Genomic DNA, 24,085 nt, shown 5'->3' with positions numbered 1-24,085 from the left:
CATCACTCAAGCTCAAATCTTACTACTCTTTCTGCAGACAGATGTCGCTTGCCAAGCAACTGCTGCCCACTTCTGTTAACTCACTTGTGACTATAGCTGATCTTGACTTCCTCTTGGCCTTGTGCATTGATTGCAGATGGTAATTCAAAGCCAGAATGAATGAGGAGAAGAATGATTGATAATTTAGAGGGCATGCATGTAAGTAGGATTCATCTAATAAATGCTGTGTTTATAGCTGTTTCCCCAGTGGTTAGCACTTGTGCCAGTGAATGTGCAGTAAATGTGGACCCTAGGGTTGGAGGGCATTATTCAATAAGTCTGAGTAATATTGGCATTGTGTTCACCGTGCTGATTGACTTGAACCAGGTGATGAGGCGATGAGAGCAGGGATTGTGCTGCCCCAACACCATAGTCCCCGTCCTTGCCTTTGTCACTTTCATCATATTTCTTGTAATTCCCTGTCTGCTTTTCCCACCAACTAAACTCTGAATGCAAAGGCCATTTTTATCTTGTATACTCAGTGTCTTTGGCACTTACTATGTGCCTGGCCATAGTAAGCACTAAACATTTGCAAAATAAATGAATGAAATCAACAAATACTTGTTGAGTAGAATTTAGGAGGTTCAAATTTTATCACCTGTCTTGGTACTAATTAGGTGGTATGGTTTTGAACAAGTTTGGGCTTCAGTTTATTCACTGGTAAATTGAGAGAGTTTGGAGGTGCAAACTCAAGCAGCAAGGGCTGGGCAGACGACCTAAGTATGTGAATTAGAGTGGGGTCTGTGGCGCAGTGGAGAGAGTCAAGCCCTGTCCAAACGGAGCGGGAAATGCATGCAGGATGGTTGACCCAATGTGTATCAACTTCTAGTTTTTTGAGAAAATGGATGTCGGTAAAATACTGGCAACTAATTAAAGCTTAAAAGTTTTTTTCATTTTAAGTACAAATTATCTGCAGGCCAGGTTAGTTTGTGGGTAACCAGTCTGCTGGAATATTCTTTGAGTTTCCTTTCTGTTTTGACAGTTAATAATTCTGTTGTTGCCATGTTGCTTCATTGTGGTATGGCCAGTAGGGGGAGAAAGTGTTCTCTAATTTTTCTCTCAAGTTTGGTCCCATAACTTTAATGAAAGTAACAAAACAGAAATAGGGGCAGGGTAGGCTATGTCCCATGAACACTGATAATAAAATGTGAGACATTTCTAACTTTGGTAGATAGATTTTGAAAAAATGAGAGAGGATTCCAAGCCTCAGCAAATCCTTAGACTACTTAAACTGGTTGGTTTATCATGGAATCAGAGGAAGACATCCTTTCATCCATCCGTTCCTCAGGGGCCATATAGACTTGCTCTGTAGTCCAACAATGTGTGGATCATTTCATCTCCAGCAAAGGAAATCAGATTTAAGAGGATTTGGCAGCCGGAAGGGGAGGGACACGGAGTCCTCCTCACAACAACCCCTTCCCGTGCCAAGATTTTTATTTTTATTTTTTTATTTTGCAGAAGAAAGAAAAGGCTTAGAGAGGCTCCATAATTTACTTCAGATAACACAGAAAGAAGCAGTGCTGAAATGCAAGACCCCACTTGACTCCAAAGATTGTGGAAATTCCCCTCACCACCTTCTCTAAACCCAGTGCTGGTAAATGTTTGACAACTGCCTGAGGAAGGAGACGGCAGTTGAGGGCTGCATGTATATGTACCTACATAAGTTAGTTACAAATTTAATTAATAGAGAGTAGCGCACAGCGGCGCCTGGGTGGCTCAGTCGGTTAAGTGTCCAACTCTTGATTTCGGCTCAGGTCGTGATCTCAGGGTCAGGAGATGGAGCAACGTGTCGAGCACCATGTGGGCTCCATGTTCAGCAGGGAGTCAGCTTCTCTCCCTTTCCCTCTGCCCCTCCCCCACTTTCTCTCTAAAATAAATAAATAAATCTTTTTTAAAAAGAATGTGGCACACAAATGATAGTAAAATATATAATACTTTTAGGATTATTTCCATATATCCAATTAATTCTCACAGGATGCGTTTATCGAGTTTTGTCAGACTCTTGTATCCATAGCCAACCAATGGTTCTAGCTAAATCACAATTTGACAAAATCAGGCTATGAATAAATTCTTGATTACTATCTCACTTAGCAAAGAAGTTGCTTATGTTATTGATGAACAAGGGCAGTTCTGACCTGAATGTTCATTGTCCTTTTCTTTTACATTTAAGACTGAAGTGAAACAGCAAAGACAGATCTTGGAACTTCACTTGTTGCCAATGACATGAGTGAATTCTTTGTTCAATTTGATAATAATTTTCAAACATTGGAAAACATGCCTTCTCTCATTTCTTTTGTGCTACTTACAATGGACAGCTGCAGACATGATACACTTCTAATTTGCATTAACATTTTCTCCATCACCTAAGTCTAGAAAATCAACAAAGCAATAAACCAAACTCTGATTTGTAGTGTTTCAACTCCCACCACAGACAATTTCAAGCTACTTACATGATATCACTGAACATAAAGTTGGGAAGAGATGTGTACCATTATGCAGTATTTCCACTATATCGATACAATAGAAATAACTGCAAGAGCACAGGTAATAATAAAATGTAGTAAAGTAGGGGCGCCTGGGTGGCTCAGTCGGTTAAGCGGCTGCCTTCGGCTCAGGTCACAATCCCAGGCTCCTGGGATCGAGCCCCACATCGGCTCCCTGCTCAGCAGGAAGCCTGCTTCTCCCTCTCCCACTCCCCCTGCTTGTGTTCCCTCTCTCGCTGTGTCTCTCTCTGTCAAATAAATAAATAAAAATCTTAAAAAAAAAGAAAAATGTAGTAAAGTAATTAGGGAGTGGTGAGCTTTGCAAACAAGCAGGCCTCATTTGGATAGTACTGGGGGACCATAAAAATGACCGTGCAAGCTAAAACCATGCTAAGTGATCTTCATAATCACTGGGAAAAATTATAATTGTTCCATGACCTTCAATATTTTTTTGTTAAAGCATTACAAACTTTCGTACTATTGGTTATAAATGTATATAGGGAAATGAAAAAATAGTCTAATATTTATATAGTATACTAATTTAAGACATTAGAAACATTGAGAATGAAGGTTTAGTGGTGCTTGTTATACTTATTTTATAACGTACAATGCATCTTTTCTACACTGTGGTGAATTGTCACGCTCCTTTCTCACTTTGGATCAGCTTCTGACATTTTATCCCTTGTGCTTCAAATGTCATGAAATATCTCTGAGAATCCTTCTAATGTGAATTTTTTTTTTTTTCTGCTGGTATCACTTCTCTGGATCTCTTCATCCTTTCTGTCACGAACACTTGGCTCATTCATGTCGATGAGTTCGCCTTTACTACGTTCCTCTGGCTTTATCTGTACCATCTCCAAACAGCAACCTGTCAGTATCCCCACAACCAGCTATTTCTCTGATGAGTGCATTCACCTTTGATTCAGATTTGACCTCCAGCATTATCAATTTTCATTTCTTTGCTGCACTTACATCTCTGTTGGACAGTTCCCTTTTTTCATTATCCATGTTTGTAAAATGCCACATGGGTTTGTCACTAGAAGACAAGTGGTTAACACAACTCCATGCTTTGTTGTCTGCATAAACTGATTAACAGATGAGCAGTGATCAATCACCAACAGTCTTTGAAAGACGTGCTGTGACCAGTCACTGATTATGAAGCGCATCTATTATTTATATGGTGATTTATGGACTGGAGAGTCGACAGCAAAGTACAAACCTCATGCTATCACTCATAGCAAATATACTGTGGTAACTAAAATCTGAACCATGTTGGTGGCGGACTGTGTTATTTACCTAAACTGTGGTGACTGAAATTTGTGGCCATATTGGAACCATGTAAAGTGAGGGTTGTTTGTACTGATTACCGTTTTTTTTTTTTTTTAAGATTTTATTTATTTGGGAGAGAGAGAGGGAGAGAGAGAGAGAGCACAAGCAGGGGGGAGCGGCAGGCAGAGGGAGCAGGCTCCGCGCTGAGCAGGGAGCCCGATGCAGGACTTGATCCCTGGACCCTGGGATCATGACCTGAGCCGAAGGCAGATGCTTAACCGGCTGAGCCAGCCAGGCGTCCCAAATAGAAGGGGTTTTGTTTTTATTTTGTTTTTGTTGTTGTTGTTTTTAAAGTAGGCTCCACACCCAGTGTGGGGCTTGAACTCACAGCCCTGAGATCAAGAGCCACATGCTCTGTCAACTGAGCCAGCCAGGAGCCTACCTTTGTTTTTAATACAATTTAATTGTAACTTTATTTATTTTTTAAAGTTTATGTATTTAAGTAATCTCTACACCCAACGTGGGGCTTGAACTCACAACCCGGAGATCAACGGCCACACACCCTATGGACTGAGCCAGTCAGGCGCCCCTAATTGTAACTTTATGTAATTCAATTTTTAATAATGAGTGTGTTTAAACACTGGTTCACAAAATTCCTGCAAGTTTAACAACGGACTCTGATAAGCTGGTACAGCCAGATCCAGCACATCCATAAAGCATTTAGTACTTTCACTTCCCTCATTTATGTGAACAGCAGAGGGCCGTGACTCGCTCAAGCTCACAGGAAGAATGGCATAGCCAGAGCGATCATTCCAAGGCTGATATTCTTTCAACTTTTCTGATAACTTTCATTCACATCATCTCGAGGGTTACCATAAGCCCACAACCTCATTCTATATCTTCTTAATATCCAGAAAGAGGATGTATTAGAACATATAATAATTTCAAAAGAATGCAATATGTATTTTAGCTCCTTTAATTCCTTCCTAGCCTTATTTCTTTCATTAATAACTGCAATAATCTATTGGTCAACTTTTGCTAGGTTCTACTGCAGTCACAGATGACCCCCAAATCTCAATAGCTGAAAACAACGCAGCCTTATCTCTTGCTCTTGTAATATACTGGTCCCAGGTTGGTGGCAGCCCTGCTCCTGGGTACAGGCCATGTATCGTCCATGGGCTTCCTTCATTTTTGTATCTGGACTGAAGGAGTAATAACTATTGGACGCGCTGTCCTAACGGAGGAGGGAAAAGACAAAGAGTTAGACCCTGCCATGGTTCTTGCAGCCTATGAGTGGAACTGGCCCACTGTCTCTACTGTCATATTCTTTAGCCCAAGAGGTCACATGGCCCTGCCAAATATCAGTGGGGAAGGGAAAAAGAAGGGAAAAAGAACCAGCACAGAAAGCTACTGCAAATCACACAGCAATGGGTGGGGAAGTATAATCTGACAGGGGAGTGAAGAATGGAAAGAAAGCTGGTTTTTGTTTCTCCTTGTGAGGAGACGAGCTAGCTTCTCAAAAACTATTGGGGACTTGATTTTTTAAAAAATTCAGTTATTGAGATAAGAAAAAAGCCCTATAGTCGACGGCCTAATGTCTTGTTACTCCAAGTGTGGCCTATCAATCAGGATCAGCATCACTTAGGAATTTTTTTAGAAAAGCAGACTCGGGGAGCGCCTGGGTGGCTCAGTGGGTTGAGCACCTAATTCTTGATTTCGGCTCAGGTCATGATCTCAGGGTGGTGGGATCAAGCCCCACGTCAGGCTCCCCGCTCCATGGGGGGGTCTGCTTCTCTCCTTCTCCCCCCACCCCTCTCTCCCCCCACCCCTCTCTCCCCCTCCCACTCCTCTCCTCCCTCTACCCCGCCCCCACACATGCATGCTCTTTCTCTCTCTAAAATAAATCTGAAAAAGAAAAGCAGACTCAGATGACCACAAACTTAACCAGAATCTTCATTTTAGCGAGGACTACAAATTCACGTACACATTAAAATTGGTGAAGCTCGGGCCTAATAGACATCTCCACCCAGATGCCCTTTCTAGCTTGTGTTTTCCTTATCCCCCAAACTCTGTTTTCTTTATTCCCAGATCTTGGGAAACGGCATCCTCATTCACTCCAACCCCAAAACTGAATGTCGTCCTCAATTCCTCCCCCTCCTATCGCGTCAGCCCTGTCAGACCCACTTCAACATCATTCCTGTGTCCTCCTCACCATCCCCACTGTGCTGTCTTGGTTCAGCTTAGGAACTCGCCTCAACTAATGCTCCGGTCTGACTGCCTTGCCTCCTGTCCACCCCTACTCCCAGCTCCAACCAACCTTCTTCCTACTCGCCCTACGGTCTTACCAGAATTCAATTCCAATTAAGATAGTCGCGGTGGAGGTGACGAGGAGACGCTTGGGGCAGGGGAGGGAGTGCAAGTAACCCACAGTCCAAGTGAAAGCAGAGCTCTTTCTAGCCAATTCAGTTTCAAGGCAAGTCTTGGATCAGTTTCCCCAAAGCTCCTCATGTGGAAATCCTGGAGTTTCCAGGAGCCAATGGATGCTTGCTTGCTTGCTTTAAAATCTTGACTATCACTTTCAAGAAAATGTCCAAATCTGGGAGGATGTTAAACTCTCTATGATATGTCCATTGTCTGACTCACCAATAGAATCTCTCATTGCTTTTCTCCTCATACTAAGCAGCCGTATCAGCTACTTGGTCTTTGCTGAAGGCACCTGTTGACTTGTAACTCCACATTTTTGCGTGGCTCAAATGCCCTCTGTCTTGCCTCCATCTTATCTGCCTGTTCTGTCCCAGCTCAAGTGTCAGGGACCTCCTCTGTCAGCTTCCCCTGACTCAGGAAGAGATTTAATCTCTCCTTCCTTATGTCATTTTCCCCTCTGACAGAAGTAATGGTTTTATAATTTTATTTCTCCATTGCTATATCCTGAGACCCTCGAGGACATGGATTTTGTCTTACTCATCTTCATCGCCCCAGTGAGCACAGGGTTAGGCATATAGTAGGTGCTCAACAAAGGTTTGTCGACGAATGAAATAGGAAAGATTAAAATGGCTTAAACCCGACACTGTGAAGAAATGATAGATAGGATTGGATTAATATACAAAAAAAGTCTACTGTCAGGCACCTAACGGGTACTTAAGAATGGAAGATGCTTTTATTATTGTGCATGTTGACTCTAAAGGAGTGACAGTTTCATCTGGTCTGAAGATGCATTTGACTGGACTTCCTAATAGAATAAAGCTGTTTTTGTCAAACAAAAAAGGGGCATTGATTGGTTGGGAGGGTTGGCGTTTCTTGCTGGTGGGCTAAATCCTTGATAGAATGTTGTTTATATTACAGGTCTTACAGACTTTCAAAAATGATAGACCTTTATTTATTTTATTATATTTTTTTTTGAGGAGAGCTTTTCTACTTTATTACAAAAAGAAGCTTTTATGTGTCAGAAAATACAGGATTGATCTTTTTTTCTCTTCCTGTGAAATGCTTCTGTTCCAACAGCCAGAGGGTATTGTCTCAGCTCACTTCTTTCAGTCCCATCACATTCACTTGCATATGGATGTCCTTGGCTCCTGAAAATCTGGCCCTTGAGTGCACAGGGTGATAAAGCCCCATGACCAGCAGTTCCAAAATGTCCCATTTTCATATATTGCACCCATGCACACCTCCTAAAAATGAGGTACAGCAGGACAAACATTTTCCAAAATAGATGTCATATATATAATATATACACTTTCATACATACATACCTTTATTCCTGTAATGTCCAAAAATTAAAAAAAATGTACACATTTATTACAGAATCATAACAAAGACTGGACAGTGTTTTGCCCATTCTGGAAAGATGAAGCTCAGTAAAAACACAACCCTGGAAACTGTCCAGAGATCGTGGCAATCTCTCTCTTCTAAACAGTCAGATATTCTTGCATTAAACTTGGGAAAACTGCTTTTCAAAAGCAGAAGGGGAAGTAAAATGAAGGAAGCAGACCTTGCTCCTCTTTCCAAATGAAATACAAGAAGGATTTTCAAATAAAAACGAAGAAACATTTGTTCTTTTATTACCAATAGTGCTACAATGAACAACACTTTTTTTTAGTGTTCAATGATTTATTAGTTGCATATAACACCCAATGCTCATCACATCACGTGCCCACCTTACTGCCCATCACCCAGTTACCCCATCCCCCCCGACCTCCCTTTCCAATGCAAATTTTGTTGAGTCTTTTGTGGGTTTTCTTTTTTACAAAAAGTGATAGACCTTTAAAATGAAATTTTAAATACAAATGTAGTCATCCAAAGGGGCATATGCACCCCAATGTTTATAGCAGCAATGACCACAATAGCCAAACTATGGAAAGAGCCAAGATGTCCATCAACAGATGAATGGACAAAGAAGATGTGGTGTGTACACACACACACACACACACACACACACACACACACTGGAATATTATGCAGCCATCAAAAAATGAAATCTTGCCATTTGCAACGACATGGATGGAACTAGAAGGTATTATGCTAAGTGAAATAGTCAGAGAAAGAAAAGTATCATATGATCTCACTGATATGAGGAATCTGAGAAACAAGGCAGAAGATTATAGGGGAAGGGAGGTAAAAATGAAACAAGACACAACCAGAGAGGGAGACAAACCATAAGATACTCTTAATCTCAGGAAACAAACTGAGGGTTGCTGGAGTGGTGGGGGGTGGGAGGGATGGGGTGGCTGGGTGATGGACATTGGGGAGGGTATGTGCTATGGGCTGTGAATTGTGTAAATGGAATAGATTCCTTAATTTTTCTTTCTCTGTCTCATTGTTAGCCTATAGAAATGCAACTGATTTCTGTGCATTAATTTTATATCCTGCCACTTTACTGAATTCCTGTATGAGTTCTAGCAGTTTTGGGGTGGAGTCTTTTGGGTTTTCCACATAAAGTATCATATATCTGCAAAGAGTGAGAGTTTCACTTCTTCTTTGCCGACTCGGATGCTTTTTCTTTCTTTTTGTTGTCTGATTGCTGTGGCTAGGACTTCCAATACTATGTTGAATAGCAGTGGTGATAGTGACATCCTTGCCGTGTTCCTGACCTTAGGGGGAAAGCTCTCAGTTTTTCCCCATTAAGAATGATACTCGCTGTGGGTTTTTCATAGATGGCTTTTATGATATTGAGGTATGTACCCTCTATCCCTATACTCTGAAGAGTTTTGATCAAGTACTTTGTCAAATGCATCTATTGAGAGTATCATATGGTTCTTGTTCTTTCTTTTATTAATGTATTGTATCACATTGATTGATTTGCGGGTGTTGAACCAACCTTGCAGCCCAGGGATAAATCCCACTTGGTCATGGTGAATAATCCTTTTAATGAACTGTTGGATCCTATTGGCTAGTATTTTGGTGAGAATGTTTGCATCCATGTTCATCGGGGATATTGGTGTGTAGTGCTCCTTTTTGATGGGGTCTTTGTCTGGTTTGGGGATCAAGGTAATGCTGGCCTCATAAAATGAGTTTGGAAGTTTTCCTTCCATTTCTATTTTTTGGAACAGTTTCAGAAGAATAGGTATTAATTCTTCTTTAAAAGTTTGGTAGAATTCCCCTGGGAAGCCATCTGGCCCTGGGCTCTTGTTTGTTGGGAGATTTTTGATGACTGCTTCAATTTCCTTACTGGTTATGGGTCTGTTCAGGTTTTCTATTTCTTCCTGGTTCAGTTTTGGTAGCTTATATGTCTCTAGGAATGCATCCATTTCTTCCAGATTGTCTAATTTTCTGGCATGTAGTTGCTCATAAAATGTTCTTATAATTGTTTGTATTTTTTTGGTTTTGGTTGTGATCTCTCCTCTTTCAATCATGATGTTATTTATTTGGGAACTTTCTCTTTTCTTTTTGATAAGTCTGGCCAAGGGTTTATCAATCTTATTAATTCTTTCAAAGAACGAGCTCCTAGTTTTGTTGATCTGTTCTACTGTTCCTTTGGTTCTTATTTCATTGATTTCTGCTCTGATCTTTATTATTTCTCTTCTCCTGCTGGATTTAGGCTTTATTTGCTGTTCTTTCTCCAGCTCCTTTAGGTGTAGGGTTAGGTTGTGTATTTGAAACCTTTCTTGTTTCTCGAGAAAGGCTTGTATTGCTATATACTTTCCTCTTAGGTCCGCCTTTGCTGCATCCCAAAGATTTTGAACAATTGTGTTTTCATTTTCATTTGTTTCCATGAATTTTTATTTTTTATTTTTTATTTTATTTTAAAGATTTTATTTATTTATCTGACAGAGAGAGAGAGAGAACAAGTAGGCAGAGAGACAGGCAGAGGGAGAGGGAGAAGCAGGCTCCCCGCCGAGCAGGGAGCCCGATGCAGGGCTTGATCCCAGGACCCTGGGATCATGACCTGAGCTGAAGGCAGCCGCTTAACCGGCTGAGCCACCCAGGCGCCCCTCCATGAATTTTTAAATTCATCTTTAATTTCCTGGTTGACCATTCATTCTTTAGTAGGATGCTCTTTAGCCTCCATGTATTTGAGTTGTTTCCAGCTTTCCTCTTGTGACTGAGTTCTATTGTTTCAAAGCACTGTGGTCTGAAAATATGCAGGGAATGATTCCAATCTTTTGGTACTGGTTGAGACCTGATTTGTGACCCAGGATGTGATCTATTCTGGAGAATGTTCCACGTGCACTAGAGAAGAATGTGTATTCTGTTGCTTTGGGATAGAATGTTCTGAATATATCTGTGAAGTCCATCTGGTCCATTGTGTCATTTAAAGCCTTTATTTCCTTGTTGATCTTTTGCTTAGATGATCTGTCCATTTCAGTGAGGGGGTTGTTAAAGTCCCCTACTATTATTGTATTATTGTCGATGTGTTTCTTTGATTTTGTTATTAATTGGCTTACATAATTGGCTGCTCCCATGTTAGGGGCAGAGATATTTAAAACTGTTAGATCTTCTTGTTGGATAGACCCTTTAAGTATGATGTAGTATCCTTCCTCATCTTTTATTATAGTCTTTGGTTTAAAATCTAATTTGTCTGATATAAGGATTGCCACCCCAGCTTTCCTTTGATGTCCATTAACATGGTAAATGGTTTTCCACCTCCTCACTTTAAATCTGGAGGTGTCTTTGGGTCTAAAATGAGTCTCTTGCAGACAGCATATTGATGGGTCTTGCTTTTTTATCCAATCTGATACCCTGTGTCTTTTGATTGGGGCATTTTGCCCATTTACATTCAGGGTAACTATTGAAAGATATGAATTTAGTGCCATTGTATTGCCTGTAAGGTGACTGTTACTGTATATTGTCTGTGTTCCTTTCTGGCCTATGTTACTTTTAGGCTCTTTCTTTGCTTAGAGGACCCCTGTCAATATTTCTTGTAGGGCTGGTTTGGTGTTGGCAAATTCTTTTAGCTTTTGTTTGTCCTGGAAGCTTTTTATCTCTCCTTCTATTTTCAATGACAGTCTAGCTGGATATAGTATTCTTGGCTGCATATTTTACTCGTTTAGTGCTCTGAATATATCATGCCAGTCCTTTCTGGCCTGCCAGGTCTCTGTGGATAGGTCTGCTGCCAATCTAATGTTTCTGCCGTTGCAGGTTACAGACCTCTTGTCCCAGGTTGCTTTCAGGATTTTCTCTTTTTCTCTGAGACTTGTGAGTTTTACTATTAGATGTAGGGGTGTTGACCTATTTTTATTGATTTTGAGAGGGGTTCTCTGTGCCTCCTGGATTTTGATGCCTGTTTCCTTCCCCAAATCAGGGAAGTTCTCTGCTATAATTTACTCCAATATACTCCAGAAAAATATACACTAACAAATCAGAAGAGACCTGAAACTGGGGGAAAAAGAAAGGGGGAAAAAAAAAAAAGAATATGATCAGGCTGGTGAATAGAACAGAGCCACACACTAGATTTTGGGTGTATTTTGGTCTGTTAGAAAAAACTGCCTCCCAAAATTTTAAAGAAAGAAAAACTTTATATATATATATATATACATATATATATATATATATATATGGGTAAATATGAAGAAGGGATGGAATATGACTGTAAAGATGAAAATGAAAAAAGATTTTAAAAAGGGAATTGGTAAGAAGTTAAAAAATTAAAAAAAAAGAGAGAGAATGTGATCAGGCAGGAGACTAGGACAAAGTCATACACTAGATTTAGGATATATTTTGGTCTGTTAGAAGAAACTGTATCCTAAATTTTTTTTTTTTAAGATTTTATTTATTTATTTGACAGAGAGAGACACAGCAAGAGAGAGAACATAAGCAGGGGGAGTGGGAGAGGGAGAAGCAGGCTTCCTGCCAAGCAGGGAGCCTGATGCAGGGCTTGATCCCAGGACCCTGGGATCATGACCAGAGCTGAAGGCAGCCGCTTAACGACTGAGCCACCCAGGCGCCCCTGTATCCTAAAATTTTAAAGAAAGAAAAACTTATATATATATATATATATATACACAAAATATGAGGTTAAATACAATGAAGGGATAGAATATGACTATAAAAATAAAGTTTTTATAAAAGATTTTAAAAAGGGAATTGATAAGATGTTGGTTGAAAAAGGAAAGAAGAAAAATTCAACTAAAAAAATAGAAAAAGAAAAAATAAAGAAAATTTTAAAAATTAACTTTGAAAGACTAAAGCATCATGGGGAAAAAGCCATGGATTCTATGTGCAGTATTCCCCTAGCGCTGGAGTTCTGCCGTTCTCATTGATCGGTAAACTTGGTTTTGGCTGGCTGTTCTCGCTGATCTTCTGGGGGAGGGGCCTGTTGCCGTGGTTCCCAAATGTATTTGCCGGAGGCGGAATTGCCCCGCCCTTGCCGGTCCGGGCTAAGTAATCTGCTCGGGTTTGCTCTCCGGAGCTTTTGTTCCCTGCAAGCTTTCCGTACAGCTTTGGAGGCGGAGAGTGAAAATGGCGGCCTCCCAATCTCCGCCCCAGAGGAGCCGAGAACTCAGGGCCCCGCTGCTCAGTGCGCCCCCAGAGAAAAGCAGTCAGTCACTCCCGTCTCCCCGGTCTCTGGCCGCACTCCGTGCTCACCCGGCCTGTGACCGCGCGTTTCTATCTCTGGCACCTGCCCCCGTGTGGAGTCTCCAAACCCAGCAGATCCCTGCAGTGCTCTCCCGCGCTGCTCCTCCCGGGGGAGGAAGGTGAGTCTCCCCCGATCTGCCGCTTGTTGGGTCCCTGCTGGAGGAGCAGTGGCCCGACTGTGCCGCGGATCACAGTTTATGGCAACCCCAAGCTGAGAGCCCGCGCCTGGGCTCCGTCTCTGCAGCCGGCTTCCCTGCTCCAATACCTGGGAGCTCTGCCGCACTCAGGCACCCCCGGTCTTTCTGTGTCCCGAGGGTCCTGAGACCACACTGTCCCACGAAGTTTCCACCCCCCATTTAGCCACTGGAGCAACGTCCCTCAGCGGAGCCAACTTCTAAAAGTTCCGATTTTGTGCTCCGGGGCTCTATCACTTGCCAGAAGCGGCCGACGGGAGGCCCCTCCCCCGTCATCTATCCTCCCGAATATCGCCTCGGATTCACTTCTCCGCACGTCCTACCTTCCAGAAAGTGGTCGCTTTTCTGTTCAGAGAGTTGTTGCTATTCTTTTCTTCGATCTCCCGCTGAGTTCGTAGGTGTTCAGAATGGTTTGATCCCTATCCAGCTGAATTCCTGAGAGGAGACGAAATCCAGGTCTCCTACTCCTCCGCCATCTTGCTCCTCCCAAACTCACTAGTTTTAAGTATTCACTTAAATGAAGCTTAGTATATGGGGCGCCTGGGTGGCTCAGTCAGTTAAACGTCTGACTCTTGGTTTCCACTCAGGTTATGATCTCTGAGTCGAGAGATGGAACCCCGCGTTGGGCTCTGTGCTTAATGGGGAGTCTACTTGAGATTCTCTCTCCCTCTCCCTCTGCCCTCCCACTTGTGCTCTCTCTCTAAAATAAATTAATCTTAAGAAAAAAATGACATTTGGGGGCACTTGGTTGGCTCAGTCGTTAAGCGGCTGCCTTCAGTTCGGGTCATGATCCCAGGGTCCTGGGATCGAGTCCCACATCGGGCTCCCTGCTCCGCGGGAAGCCTGCTTCTCCCTCTGCCACTCCCCCTGCTTGTGTTCCCTCTCTCGCTGTGTCTCTGTCAAATAAATAAATAAAATCTTTAAAAAGAAATTGACTTAATTTATTTACAGAGTTATATATCTGGAACCATGATCTAATTTAGAACATTTTTATCACCATAAAAAGAAACCTTGTGCCCATTTACGGTTGGCCAGTCCCCATTTTTACTCCCTAGCCTTGGGCAACCACTATTCCACTTTTTGTCTCTTTGAGTTTGCCTTTCCTGGACATTTCATATAAATGGAATCATATGATATTTGGCCTTTTGTGGCTGGCTTCTTTCACTCAGCTTTTCACTCTGTTCCTTTTTATTGATGAATAATATGCTGTTGCAGCACATTTTATTTATCCACCCACCAGTTGGTGGAAATTTGGTTTTTATAATTTTTGGCTATTGTGAATCATTCTGCTTCAAATATTTATATTCAAGTATTTGTGTGGACATAGGTTTTTATTTATCTTGGGTAGATAACGTTGGCATTTTGGGTAGACATCTCCGGTTTTCTGAAAGTGAGATACTGAGTTTTACTTTTTTCCTAAGGTCACCTTATTAGGTGATAGATTAGGACTGGAACCCAGGTTGTAAATCACTGAGATTTTCAATGATTTCAATCCTACTTCCCACCCTACAGAGGGCCTGAGAAAAAGGGCTTAAGACAGCTAAATGGAACTAGAAGGCAAAGAGATGCAGTAAAAATGAACTAGTCTGCGTGCCAAAGCCTGGACCATATCCCCCACTCTGCAGTTAGATGAGCCCCAGGAGCCCCAGAAATATTAACAAGACAAATTAGCCCTTCATGGTTAAAAAACTGCATTCTCCCACTGGAGGGTTTGGAGAATAATTAGCCAGAACCTGGGAAGTTGAAATGTTGTCAACAGGACACCAGTGCAAATCAACAAGCCCTGAACTGTGAGGCTGCTGTAGGGCCGAGGTGAGGTCTGAGATCAGCCTCGCCCAGCTGGGCACTCGGAGCTGGCCTTAGTGGACTCTGGTACCATGCTGCTGGGCCTATTGTGCTGGGTCCTGGAGCAGGATCTGGAAGCTTCTTTCAGAAAAGTAGGTTGAGAGATGAGGGAAAGGGAAACAAGATGACCTACAATTCTGCAATAGCTTTTTAGTTAGGCTCCTCACCCTCCTCTCATCCCTCTTCTAATCCATTTTGTAAGGTAGAGAGTGATGTTCCTGAAACACACAGTTGATCACTCAATCTGCTTTAAAACTCTCCCATAGGGGGTGCCTGGGTGGCTGAGTCCGTTGAGCATCTCCCCTTGGCTTAAGTCATGGTCCCAGGGTCCTGGGATGAGCCCTGCGTGGGGCTCTCTGCTCAGCAGGGAGCCTGCTTCTCCCTCTACCTGCTGCTCCCCCTGCTTGCGCTCTCTCTGTCAAATAAATAAATAAAATCTTAAAAGAAAAATAAGTAAAACTCTCCCATAACTCCCGACTGCCCTCGGGCATAGTTAATTCAAGCACATCTTCCTGTCCTTCAGGGCAGTTCCTGTCTGCCAGGCCCCACATAGTGAGTCAAGCACTTTTCTCAGGGTGGGGACACTGAGATGCAGGAGGGGTCCAGTCAATGTTCCATTTCATATAACCCTGTTATATGGTCGTGGCATAATTGTGTGTCTCCCTCACTCGACTCTAAGTACAGGGACAGTTGAGGCGAGGGCTCTGCGCACGGTAGGAACCACAGGACCTAGCACCGTCCGGGGCACACAAAAGAAGGACTTCAAAAAAAAAAAAAAAAAAAGAAGGACTTCAGTGTAGACTTGGGCTTTGTACAAGCAAGGAGTGTTCAGTAATAGAGATTAGGGCTAGAGCAGGGAGATCTGCTTAGTGCAAAAAGAATGAAATAGAAGCCCAGGTATCTCCCCTCTAAGGCAATTTTGGAAATTTCAGTTGAGGGCCAGAAACCACCATCTGGAGACTGATTTTTACCCCAGGCCTAACAAAATGCTTTGCATAGAGACACAGACTTCTAAAGCTATGTAGCAATAATCACACATAGGGAAAGTCCCAGAGCCTTAGTTTCAATAGAGGAAATTTAACTAAAGGGTTTATGGGTTAGGAGGGATGTAACTGTTATATAATATATAAAATTGACTGAGCGCTTACTGTGTGTCAAGTATATTTCTAAATGCTTGACATGTATCAACTCAATCCTTAAAACAACCCGATGAGGTTGGTAGTCTTATCATTCCAGGGTTATAGGCAAGTTATATAAAGAATAAGTGATTCGCCCAAAGTTATACAGCTAGTAAATGCAGAGCCTGAATTTAAATATCTAAGTAGTCAAGTTTCCGAGTCTGTGCACTGACTCATCATCAATCAAGGACTGGGATCTCAAGCTTCCTGCTCCAGCAGAAAAGTTTCCCGCAGTTGTTCCTACTGGATGAGAATAAGGTACAAACTCAGCCTCTCCACCTCTGCGCCAATGTGGATCTCCTGCCTGAAAGCGGGGTCTCCCCAAGTGCCCTCTGTGCAGCCCTCACCGGATACTTCACTCTTCCTCTGAAAACGCTGCAGACTTGTGCCTGTCTTTCCACCTTGTCATCTGCTGGGCCTGCAAACTCCGACTATAAATGGCCTTCTTTCGCCTTTCCTCCTCCTCCAGGCATGAATAGCCACCCCTTCCCCACAATGCCACGACAATGGGCATGCTGTGCATGCCTCCACCAAATACTCTTCACGTCTCTGGAAAGTTAAGGCTGCATCCGTCTGCCCCTCTCACTGCGGGCTTCCTAAGGACAAGAATCATGTCTGCTCTGGACGCCAGCCTCATCCGGCAGAGAAATTCAACAAAACACGTCTAACAACCAATATTACTGAAAAGAAATTTATCTTGTCTAAGTCTGGCAAATAACATTGAAGGGAAAATCCCAGTTAACACATAGACGACATGCTTTTGAGATACACATTTGCTACCTCTCAACCCCATGGAATTTACCCCCAAATCTCTCTTTTTAAAGATTTTATTTATTCATTTGACAGAGAGAGCGAGAGTGCAAGCAGGGGGAGTGGCAGGCCGAGGGAGAGGGAGGCAGAGGAAGGGGGCGGGTAGGGAGAAGCAGAGTCCCCGCTGAGCAGGGAACCCAAAGCAGGGCTCCATCCCAGGACCCTGGGATCATGACCTGAGCCGAAGGCAGATGCTTAACCAACTGAGCCACCCAGGCGCCCCTCTCTTTTCTTTCTCTGAATGCTCATGGAGAACCCAGCTGTGTCTGATCTTTTCTCTTGCCCACAGTCTCTCCCCTTCTAGATCTTTTCTATCTCAGGACAGCAACGCTCCCCCCACCCCACCCCAGGATCACCAGGGACCCTTCCTCCTGTCTTGTGATGTTGCCTGAGTCATGGCCATGGACTGGCTTCCTCATCAGTGGCTCAAACTGGTTCTTTGAGTTGTTTTCTTGCCTCAACTACACTGTAAGTTTCTTAAAAACAGCAGAACTAATTTAATTGAACAGCCAACTTCAATAATAATGACCCTAAGAAGGCATTCTGTATTTCAACAACTCTTAGATGCATTATAAAATACATCTGACGTCTGAGTTCATATGTGAAAAAAACAAGTGTCTTAGATGAAATATGGTGTTATTTCTATCCTGCTGATGCACAATGAGTGAGATATAACACTTTTCCACACCCACTAGCTGGCTTGCGGTGCCTTGGGCGCACCAGGCACACTCTGCTTCTCTGTTTTTGCTCTTGCTGTCCCTTTACCTGGAATGCTCTCCCCATGAGCCTTATTCCCTCACTTCCTTCAGCTCTTCGCTGAAATGTCACCTTCTTGGTGAGGCTTTCCTTCACCCCATCTAACATTTGCAACACTCCCTCCCTGCTTTTCATTCTTTTATACTGATTTTTCTCCATAGCATTTATCATGCGCTGACAGATTATCTATCACTTGTTTGTTTATTGCCAGTGTATTTCCACTAGAATGTCAGCTCCAGAGGGCAGGGCTTTTGTTTGTGGCTGTTGTCCTCAGTGTCTAGAACAGTGCCTGACACATAATAGGCAATCAGTAAGTATTGTTGAATGAATAGAGTTAGAGCTTCCTGAGGCCAGGGACGTGTGTTTCTGCTCACCATTTATATCCCCAGTACCTAACACAGTAGCTAGCAGGCAGTGGGCTCTCGATAAATATTTATGGACTGAGGGAAGCACGAAGCTCTCTGATGAACGAGGTAACTTGCTTAAGGTCATCTAGCTTGGCAAGGGGAAGAGCAAGCAGGCCAATTCGGCTGACTCGGAGGCCTTGTGTTCTACCGGATAGTGACTGCCTAATTCTACTTGCGGGAAGGGACTTTTATGAAAAGATTTTCCTCCGGTCTTCCCAATGTGCAGTGCACTGCTTTGCACATAGCATGGCTGCAGTAAATATTTATAATGTGTTTTAGTCCAGCGTGTTATTGCAACTAGGCCATAGTCGCTTTAGTTCCTCAGGGGTAGTAAACCGGGGATGCAGGTGTCCGCCGGCCCCTCAGAGAAGTGGTGAACAAACAGTACAGAGCGCGCCCGCCTATCTGCCATGGGCTTTCCAAAATCCAGGCTGAGGAGCGTACTGGCCTCTTCAGGACGTTGACCATGACCATTTAACACCCCCCCCTCCCCCTTTTTGGGTTCGGAGGACCTCTCCTGGCGATCTCTCCTCCTTTAGATGCGAGACGGGCGGGGAAATGAGGGGGAGGAGAAGGAAGTCCCCTCACCCCTCCCCCGCCGCCTCCGCACCCCGGTCCGGACCTCCGCGCGCGGGAAGGGCCGCGAGGGGTCCCCCTCCGGGCCGGGGCCGGCGGGGCGCGCGGGAGCTGGGGGCGCGCGGTGGCTCCGCGCGGGGATGCGCGCGCGCGCGCCTGCCTCGCCTCCCTCGCCCGCTCCGGTAGCTACGTGCTTTCTTTGTCAATGAGGCGCCGCTCTGAGCTGCAGTAACACTCTCGGCCCGGGAGCCGGAGCCGGAGCTGGAACCCGCGCCCGAGCGAACGAGCGAGGAGAGCCGGGCGGAGAGGCAGCAGCCGGCGGCGGGAGGGAGGGTCCCGAGCGCGTCCCGCGGCCGCCAGCGCCCGCTTCTCGCCGCCTCGCCCCCTCAGTCCGCGGGAGCCGGCCCCGGCGTGGGGGCCCCGGGCGGCGCCCGTCCCACCCTCGCAGCCCCGGCGCGCCGGCGCGGGGCGACAAGCACCGTGGGAACCCCGGCCGGCTCCCGCCGCGGCTCCATGCGGCCCCGGGCCCTGCGCGGGTGAAGCCGCGGCTCCGCGGAGCCCGTCCCGGGCGCGGCAGGACGAGCGAGCAAGTCGCGCCGCCCGGCGCCCCCGCCCTCCGGCGCCCGGGCCATGGCCGGAGATGCCCGGTGAGGACCGGGGCGCCGAAGGCTGGGCTCCCCGGCGCCGTGCGGTGCGAGGCAGCGGCCTGGATGTGTGAAGCGTCCCCATGGCTCGGCAGGAGGCGAAGCCCCAGGCCCCGAGGGAAGCTGGGCCGACGGCACGGGGGCGCAGGGGCCGGGCCGGCGGGGGAGCAGCCCGCGGCCCGGGCGTGAGGGGCTCGGGGCCGGCGCCGGGTCCCCGGGCCGCCGCGTCCCAGGATGCGCCGCCGCCGCCGCCGCCGCTGCTGCTGGGACTCCTGCTGCTGGCGGCCCTCTCCGAGCACTGCCTGGCCGACACCGGTAAGCACTTGGCGGCTGCTTTGCACCCATGGAGGTTTCTGGAGCGGCGGGGCCGCCCGTCGGGGCCGGCACCTGGCGGGGTGGCGGTGGATGGAGAGGTCTTTGCAGCACCGGCGCTGGGATTTTCTCCGCCCTTTGCTGCTGCCACAGCAGAACTGTGAGAGTCTGTCTCCCGGGAAGGCACCGTTGGGCGGGGAAGTAAAAAGAGGTGCATTCGCATCTTCTTTCTGGACAAGTTGCAGATCCTTCCCAGTGGTCCCGGCAGGCACGCTTCATTTAGATAAAGACATGGTGTGTTAAAGACACCTTAAAAGGCATGTGTTTTAATAGGACACATTTCAGGGTGGGGACGTCCACTGTATTTTGGGCTCCCTGTTGGGTGACCACTTTGTTTTAGCTGCATGAAATGGCCAGAGAGTTTTAGGCAATTCCCGGGTCGGCTTCCCAAATAGCGTTTTTCCCTACATGTTGACAGAAGACCCGTTTTCTTTTGGGATAGAGGTACCTAAAATAATTGCTTGCATCTTGCAAAGGGATCCAGGCACTGATCAAGTATATAACCCACTGTTTGCAGGACGATAGTTAAAAATAATCACGCTTGTCTTTTAGACTCCCAAGAACCCCAGGAAATAGATTTCTGTAATTCCTCGGACGATTTTGAGAAATCTCTTGTAACTATTTTTTTGGGGGGGGGGTTATTCTGCTAATGTGCTTTAAAACTTACTGTGCAGTCAGGAATTGTCTTTGAAATAAGAATGATTACTATGGCACTTGTAAAGGTCAGGCTTTTGTTTGTGATGAAATTCTGGGCTCTTGGTACATTTCATTGATCAAGGAATATAGCTCTCACTTTAGCAAATGGGATCCTGTAGTTATGTGATTTCTAGCAAGGACTAATGAAGACTGCTTTTTTTCCCAGCATACTCCTTCCCCCAATTAGATTAAATTTCCTAATTATGAAGGATATAGGTAAGAGGGTTTCAGGGTTTCAGGTTAAAATTATTGCCTGTCTGCAACACCTTAATTCAAAGCCCCCCCCCCTTTTTTTGATTCATTTAAAGGGTCCCTGACATGAGGAGTCTATGTGTACAAGTTACTGTCCGGAAATTTTCTGTTATGATTATAGTGGTGACAAAGTCTGGTAATCTTTGGGTGGGTGCCTGAGACCCAAGAAAAACCTTTGAAGAATTTTAGCCCCCAGTTTTTACACCTCTAGCAGTTTTTGGTGATGTGTATTTGGCATAATGGTTAAAAGGTAAGTCCAGAGTCAGACACATGTAAACACCTTAGTATTCCTTGGACCAGAAACACACTTTGAGTTCTTATTTAAAATAAATCAGATCTCTGGTAGTTTTGTAAACTGTTTATGAGATGTGAATTTTTGGATGCTGTTCATTTGTGTGCATATACCAAAACTGTTCAGCCATCTGGAATATATGCAATTTGGAGCCTATGTATTGTTCCTGTTCAGCCTGATGTCCCATGATTCTCTCTGATCAGCTTTTAATTTCTGTTCTTCCTTTGGACCACTGAGCCTTCTGAGCCTGTGACTTGACTTGGCTCTTCCTTCAGACTGCCAGAATCTGACTTAGGGGACTGTTGATCTGTATCTTTTAGTTTTAGCCCTGATGTCATTTTTCTTTTTCCTCTTAGTGTGATCATGGGGACAATTAAGAAAGGTGCTCTGATTAAAATGATGGTAAAAATCATTGACATTGACACTGTTCCCCAAAGTCTCCTGTCTTCCCCTCTCATTGGAGTGACTTGTTGCTTCCTCTGTGCTTTTTGGGGGTGCCCTCTCTGCTGTCACCCTTGATGACCAATTTCCTGTGGTCTAGCTCACCTGTGGATCCAGAGTGTACCACTGGGCTCCACGGTCTCCTGTGACTTGGCTGCTGATTCAGTGGCATGACTTAAACCCTGGGCTCCCTGTTCTGCCTCCTACCTGCTTTCATTTGTTCTCTGACTTCCAGTTGAGGCAGTGTTGCTGCAGGGTGGGTGAGTCCTGGGACTCATGCAAGGCATCCTAAGGGATTTGTGTAAAGAAGCAGTGTCTGGAGGGAGGCGGGAGAATGGATGACACTTTTCGGGGAACTTGAACTTCCGACAACCTGGTTTTGGACTTTTGGGAGGGGTAGCTGCAGCTTGGTGCTACTCCTCGCTGTTGAATGTGGCTGACGCCGAGCTGCACGACAAGCCAGACCTAGGATATTAAGATCCTACTAAGAGTGCTAGTTCGCTACTGTCGTGCCCTTGCTGTGCCTTGTTTTCTAAGCAAGGTTGGGGTAAACACTTACCTGGGTTGAAAAATGGGTAAAAATGGTTTGTTTCAGGAAAATCTGTAGCAGTTGTTGAGAACCTTTGTGTTCCGGAGCCCCTACAGTGTCTTCCAGTCTACCTCCACCCATTCCACCCAATGCTTTTGCTTTAACATTCCTGGGGGAATTGGCACTCCTTCTCTTTGTCCTGTAAAGGAAAGGCCTTCAGTGTCCTCCCTCGGACCTCCCCTCCTAGCCTCCATCTCCGCGGAGCTCTTGCTCCCAGGCAGTAACTTCTGTTTTGGATATGGGAGACTGGTGTGGGAAAGGAGTTTCTTTAGAGTAGTGAGCTCTGACATCCTCAGCCTCTTCTGCCCTCAGGGGCTCCAGGCAGGATGGTAAAGTTCAAGTTTGACTTCCCAGACTTCTTAACTACTGATCATCCACGCAGTTCATGTCAGTAAACGAGTACCGTGTGCTGGTTGGGTGAAGGTACAGCGCTCATTCCTTTCTGTGACCTTGCCTCTCTGATCTGTAAAATGGGGATAATAGCTCTAATCTCATTGGGTTGTCATGAGGATCGAATAAGTTAATACATCTGAAGTGTTTCAAACGATGCTTGCTATACATAGTAAATGCTCCGAGAATGCTAGCTGTTCTTATAAAATGGCAGAAATGGACTGAACATTACTGTGTCCAGGTGCTATGAAGGGGACGGGGCTGCAGAGGTGACTAAGGAGAAGGCAGTAGGTAGAAACCCCTCATGAAAAGAGTGATGTGCACCCTTGAATTCTGATACCATGTGATCAGAGCTCACAAAATGAAGGAACAGTTAATTCCGGAGGAGTGGTGGCCCCTTAAAGGATGAGTAGGTGTTGGCAGGATTGATGGTGGCATTTCAGGCTGGGGGAAAATAAAGGGTTCTTTGTGGCCAGAGCACAGGATGCCCATAGTGAGGAATACTCCAGATTTTCTCCATGCCCTGGGGCTTTCCCAAGCCCTCCTCACAGGCACCACACCCTCTTTGCCCTTCCCTTTGCCCTTCCATTCCCTTTGCCACCCCTCTTTGCTGCTTCCCCCACCTACTTGTAAGTTCCCTGATTTAGCTGTGTTTCCCTCTTGTCTGTTATGATGCCCAACACAGTGTAGGCACTTATTACATTTTCAGCCTTCTTACACTCCTGTTCCCTCAGTTTGGCTGATTCTGTTTTTGTTAGAATAATGATCTCATTTAAATAATCCACAGTAAGTTGTGAATGGCTGCTTTAGTCGGGGAATGTATTTTGCATTTTGGAAGAAGGGTTTGCTGTTCCTGGGGAACCTCTAATTTAGCACAAAATATAGGGGAGTTAATTTTGAACTAGGATGTCTTTCTTGCACCTCTCCAACCTTGTACCACATCATCAACTTGGAGTTCCATTTGGAACAGGTGCAATAGTTCACTGGTTCATTCCTTCATTCATTGTGTCTTGAGTGCCTCAGCTTTCTGAGGTCACCAAAATGAATGAAAAGAAACTCTCAGTCTCATGGCACTAGCCCAGTGCTTTCCAAACTTTACTGCGCATGTGCATTACTTGACGATCCTGTTAGCATGCAGGTTCTGTCTGATTCAGCCAAGTCTGGGATAAGGCCTGATGCTCTGTATTTCTAGCAAGCACCAGGGGTTCATTGACCCCCACTTTAAGTAGCAAGTGGCAATAAACAAATGACTGTAGGTTGGATGGTGGTAAGACAAATAAATCAGGGTAAGAGGATATGTGTGCGCCCTCACGCATGTGCTTATTGATAGAATGGGGAGGGAAGACATCCATGATCAGATGACATTTGAGTAGCTACCTAAAAGTGGAGGAAGATATTCCAGGTAGAGGGGAAAGCGAGTGCAAAAGCCTCGAGAAGAGATTGTGTTTGGGACGGTTGAGGACCAGCATGGAGGCCATGTGGAATTGAGTGAACAAGGGGACAATGGTAAGATATGACGTTGAAGAGCAGGCTGAGGCCAGATTGTGTAGGACATTTTGGCATGGTGAGAACTTGGCATTTTATTTTGAATGAGAGTAAGTAAGAGGTGACATGCTCTGACTTCAGTTTTAAAAGAATCTCGCTATTGTGGGGAGAAAAGACTCTAAGGTCAGGGATAGAAACAGGTAGTATGGCATGGTGAGGAGTGGTGAAATTTTGGACATCTTTTGAGGATAGAGCTAATACAATTTTCTAATAAACTAGAGGAGGGGTGGGAGAAAAAGAGAGGAACCAGTATGGCCAGTTGAACATAGTAGTCTAGAATTCCAGGCAGATATTG

At 45.0% G+C, this 24,085-nt stretch overlaps 1 protein-coding gene across 5 annotated transcripts in view; it reads left to right on the top strand.

Moving 5' to 3' along the window:
- The first annotated feature begins 18,725 nt into the window (after positions 1-18,725).
- The window catches only part of KIAA1549L (KIAA1549 like), a 263,990-nt gene continuing 258,630 nt past the window's right edge, over positions 18,726-24,085 (top strand). For 3 of the 5 annotated variants that reach the window (XM_036107240.2, XM_036107221.2, XM_036107213.2), the window contains exon 1: positions 18,727-19,528. In XM_036107240.2, the coding sequence (XP_035963133.2) occupies positions 19,297-19,528 (232 nt within the window). In that variant the 5' untranslated portion in view covers positions 18,727-19,296. Of the gene's footprint in view, positions 19,529-24,085 lie in introns of all 5 variants that reach the window. The other 2 variants (XM_036107246.2, XM_036107227.2) reach the window with 2 other exon arrangements.

This window comes from Halichoerus grypus, chromosome 11, assembly GCF_964656455.1.
Source record: "Halichoerus grypus chromosome 11, mHalGry1.hap1.1, whole genome shotgun sequence".
In the NCBI taxonomy this organism is placed as follows: Eukaryota; Metazoa; Chordata; class Mammalia; order Carnivora; family Phocidae; genus Halichoerus; species Halichoerus grypus.
Note: the sequence above shows the minus strand (reverse complement) of the source record. Positions and strands in the feature narration are given on the sequence as shown.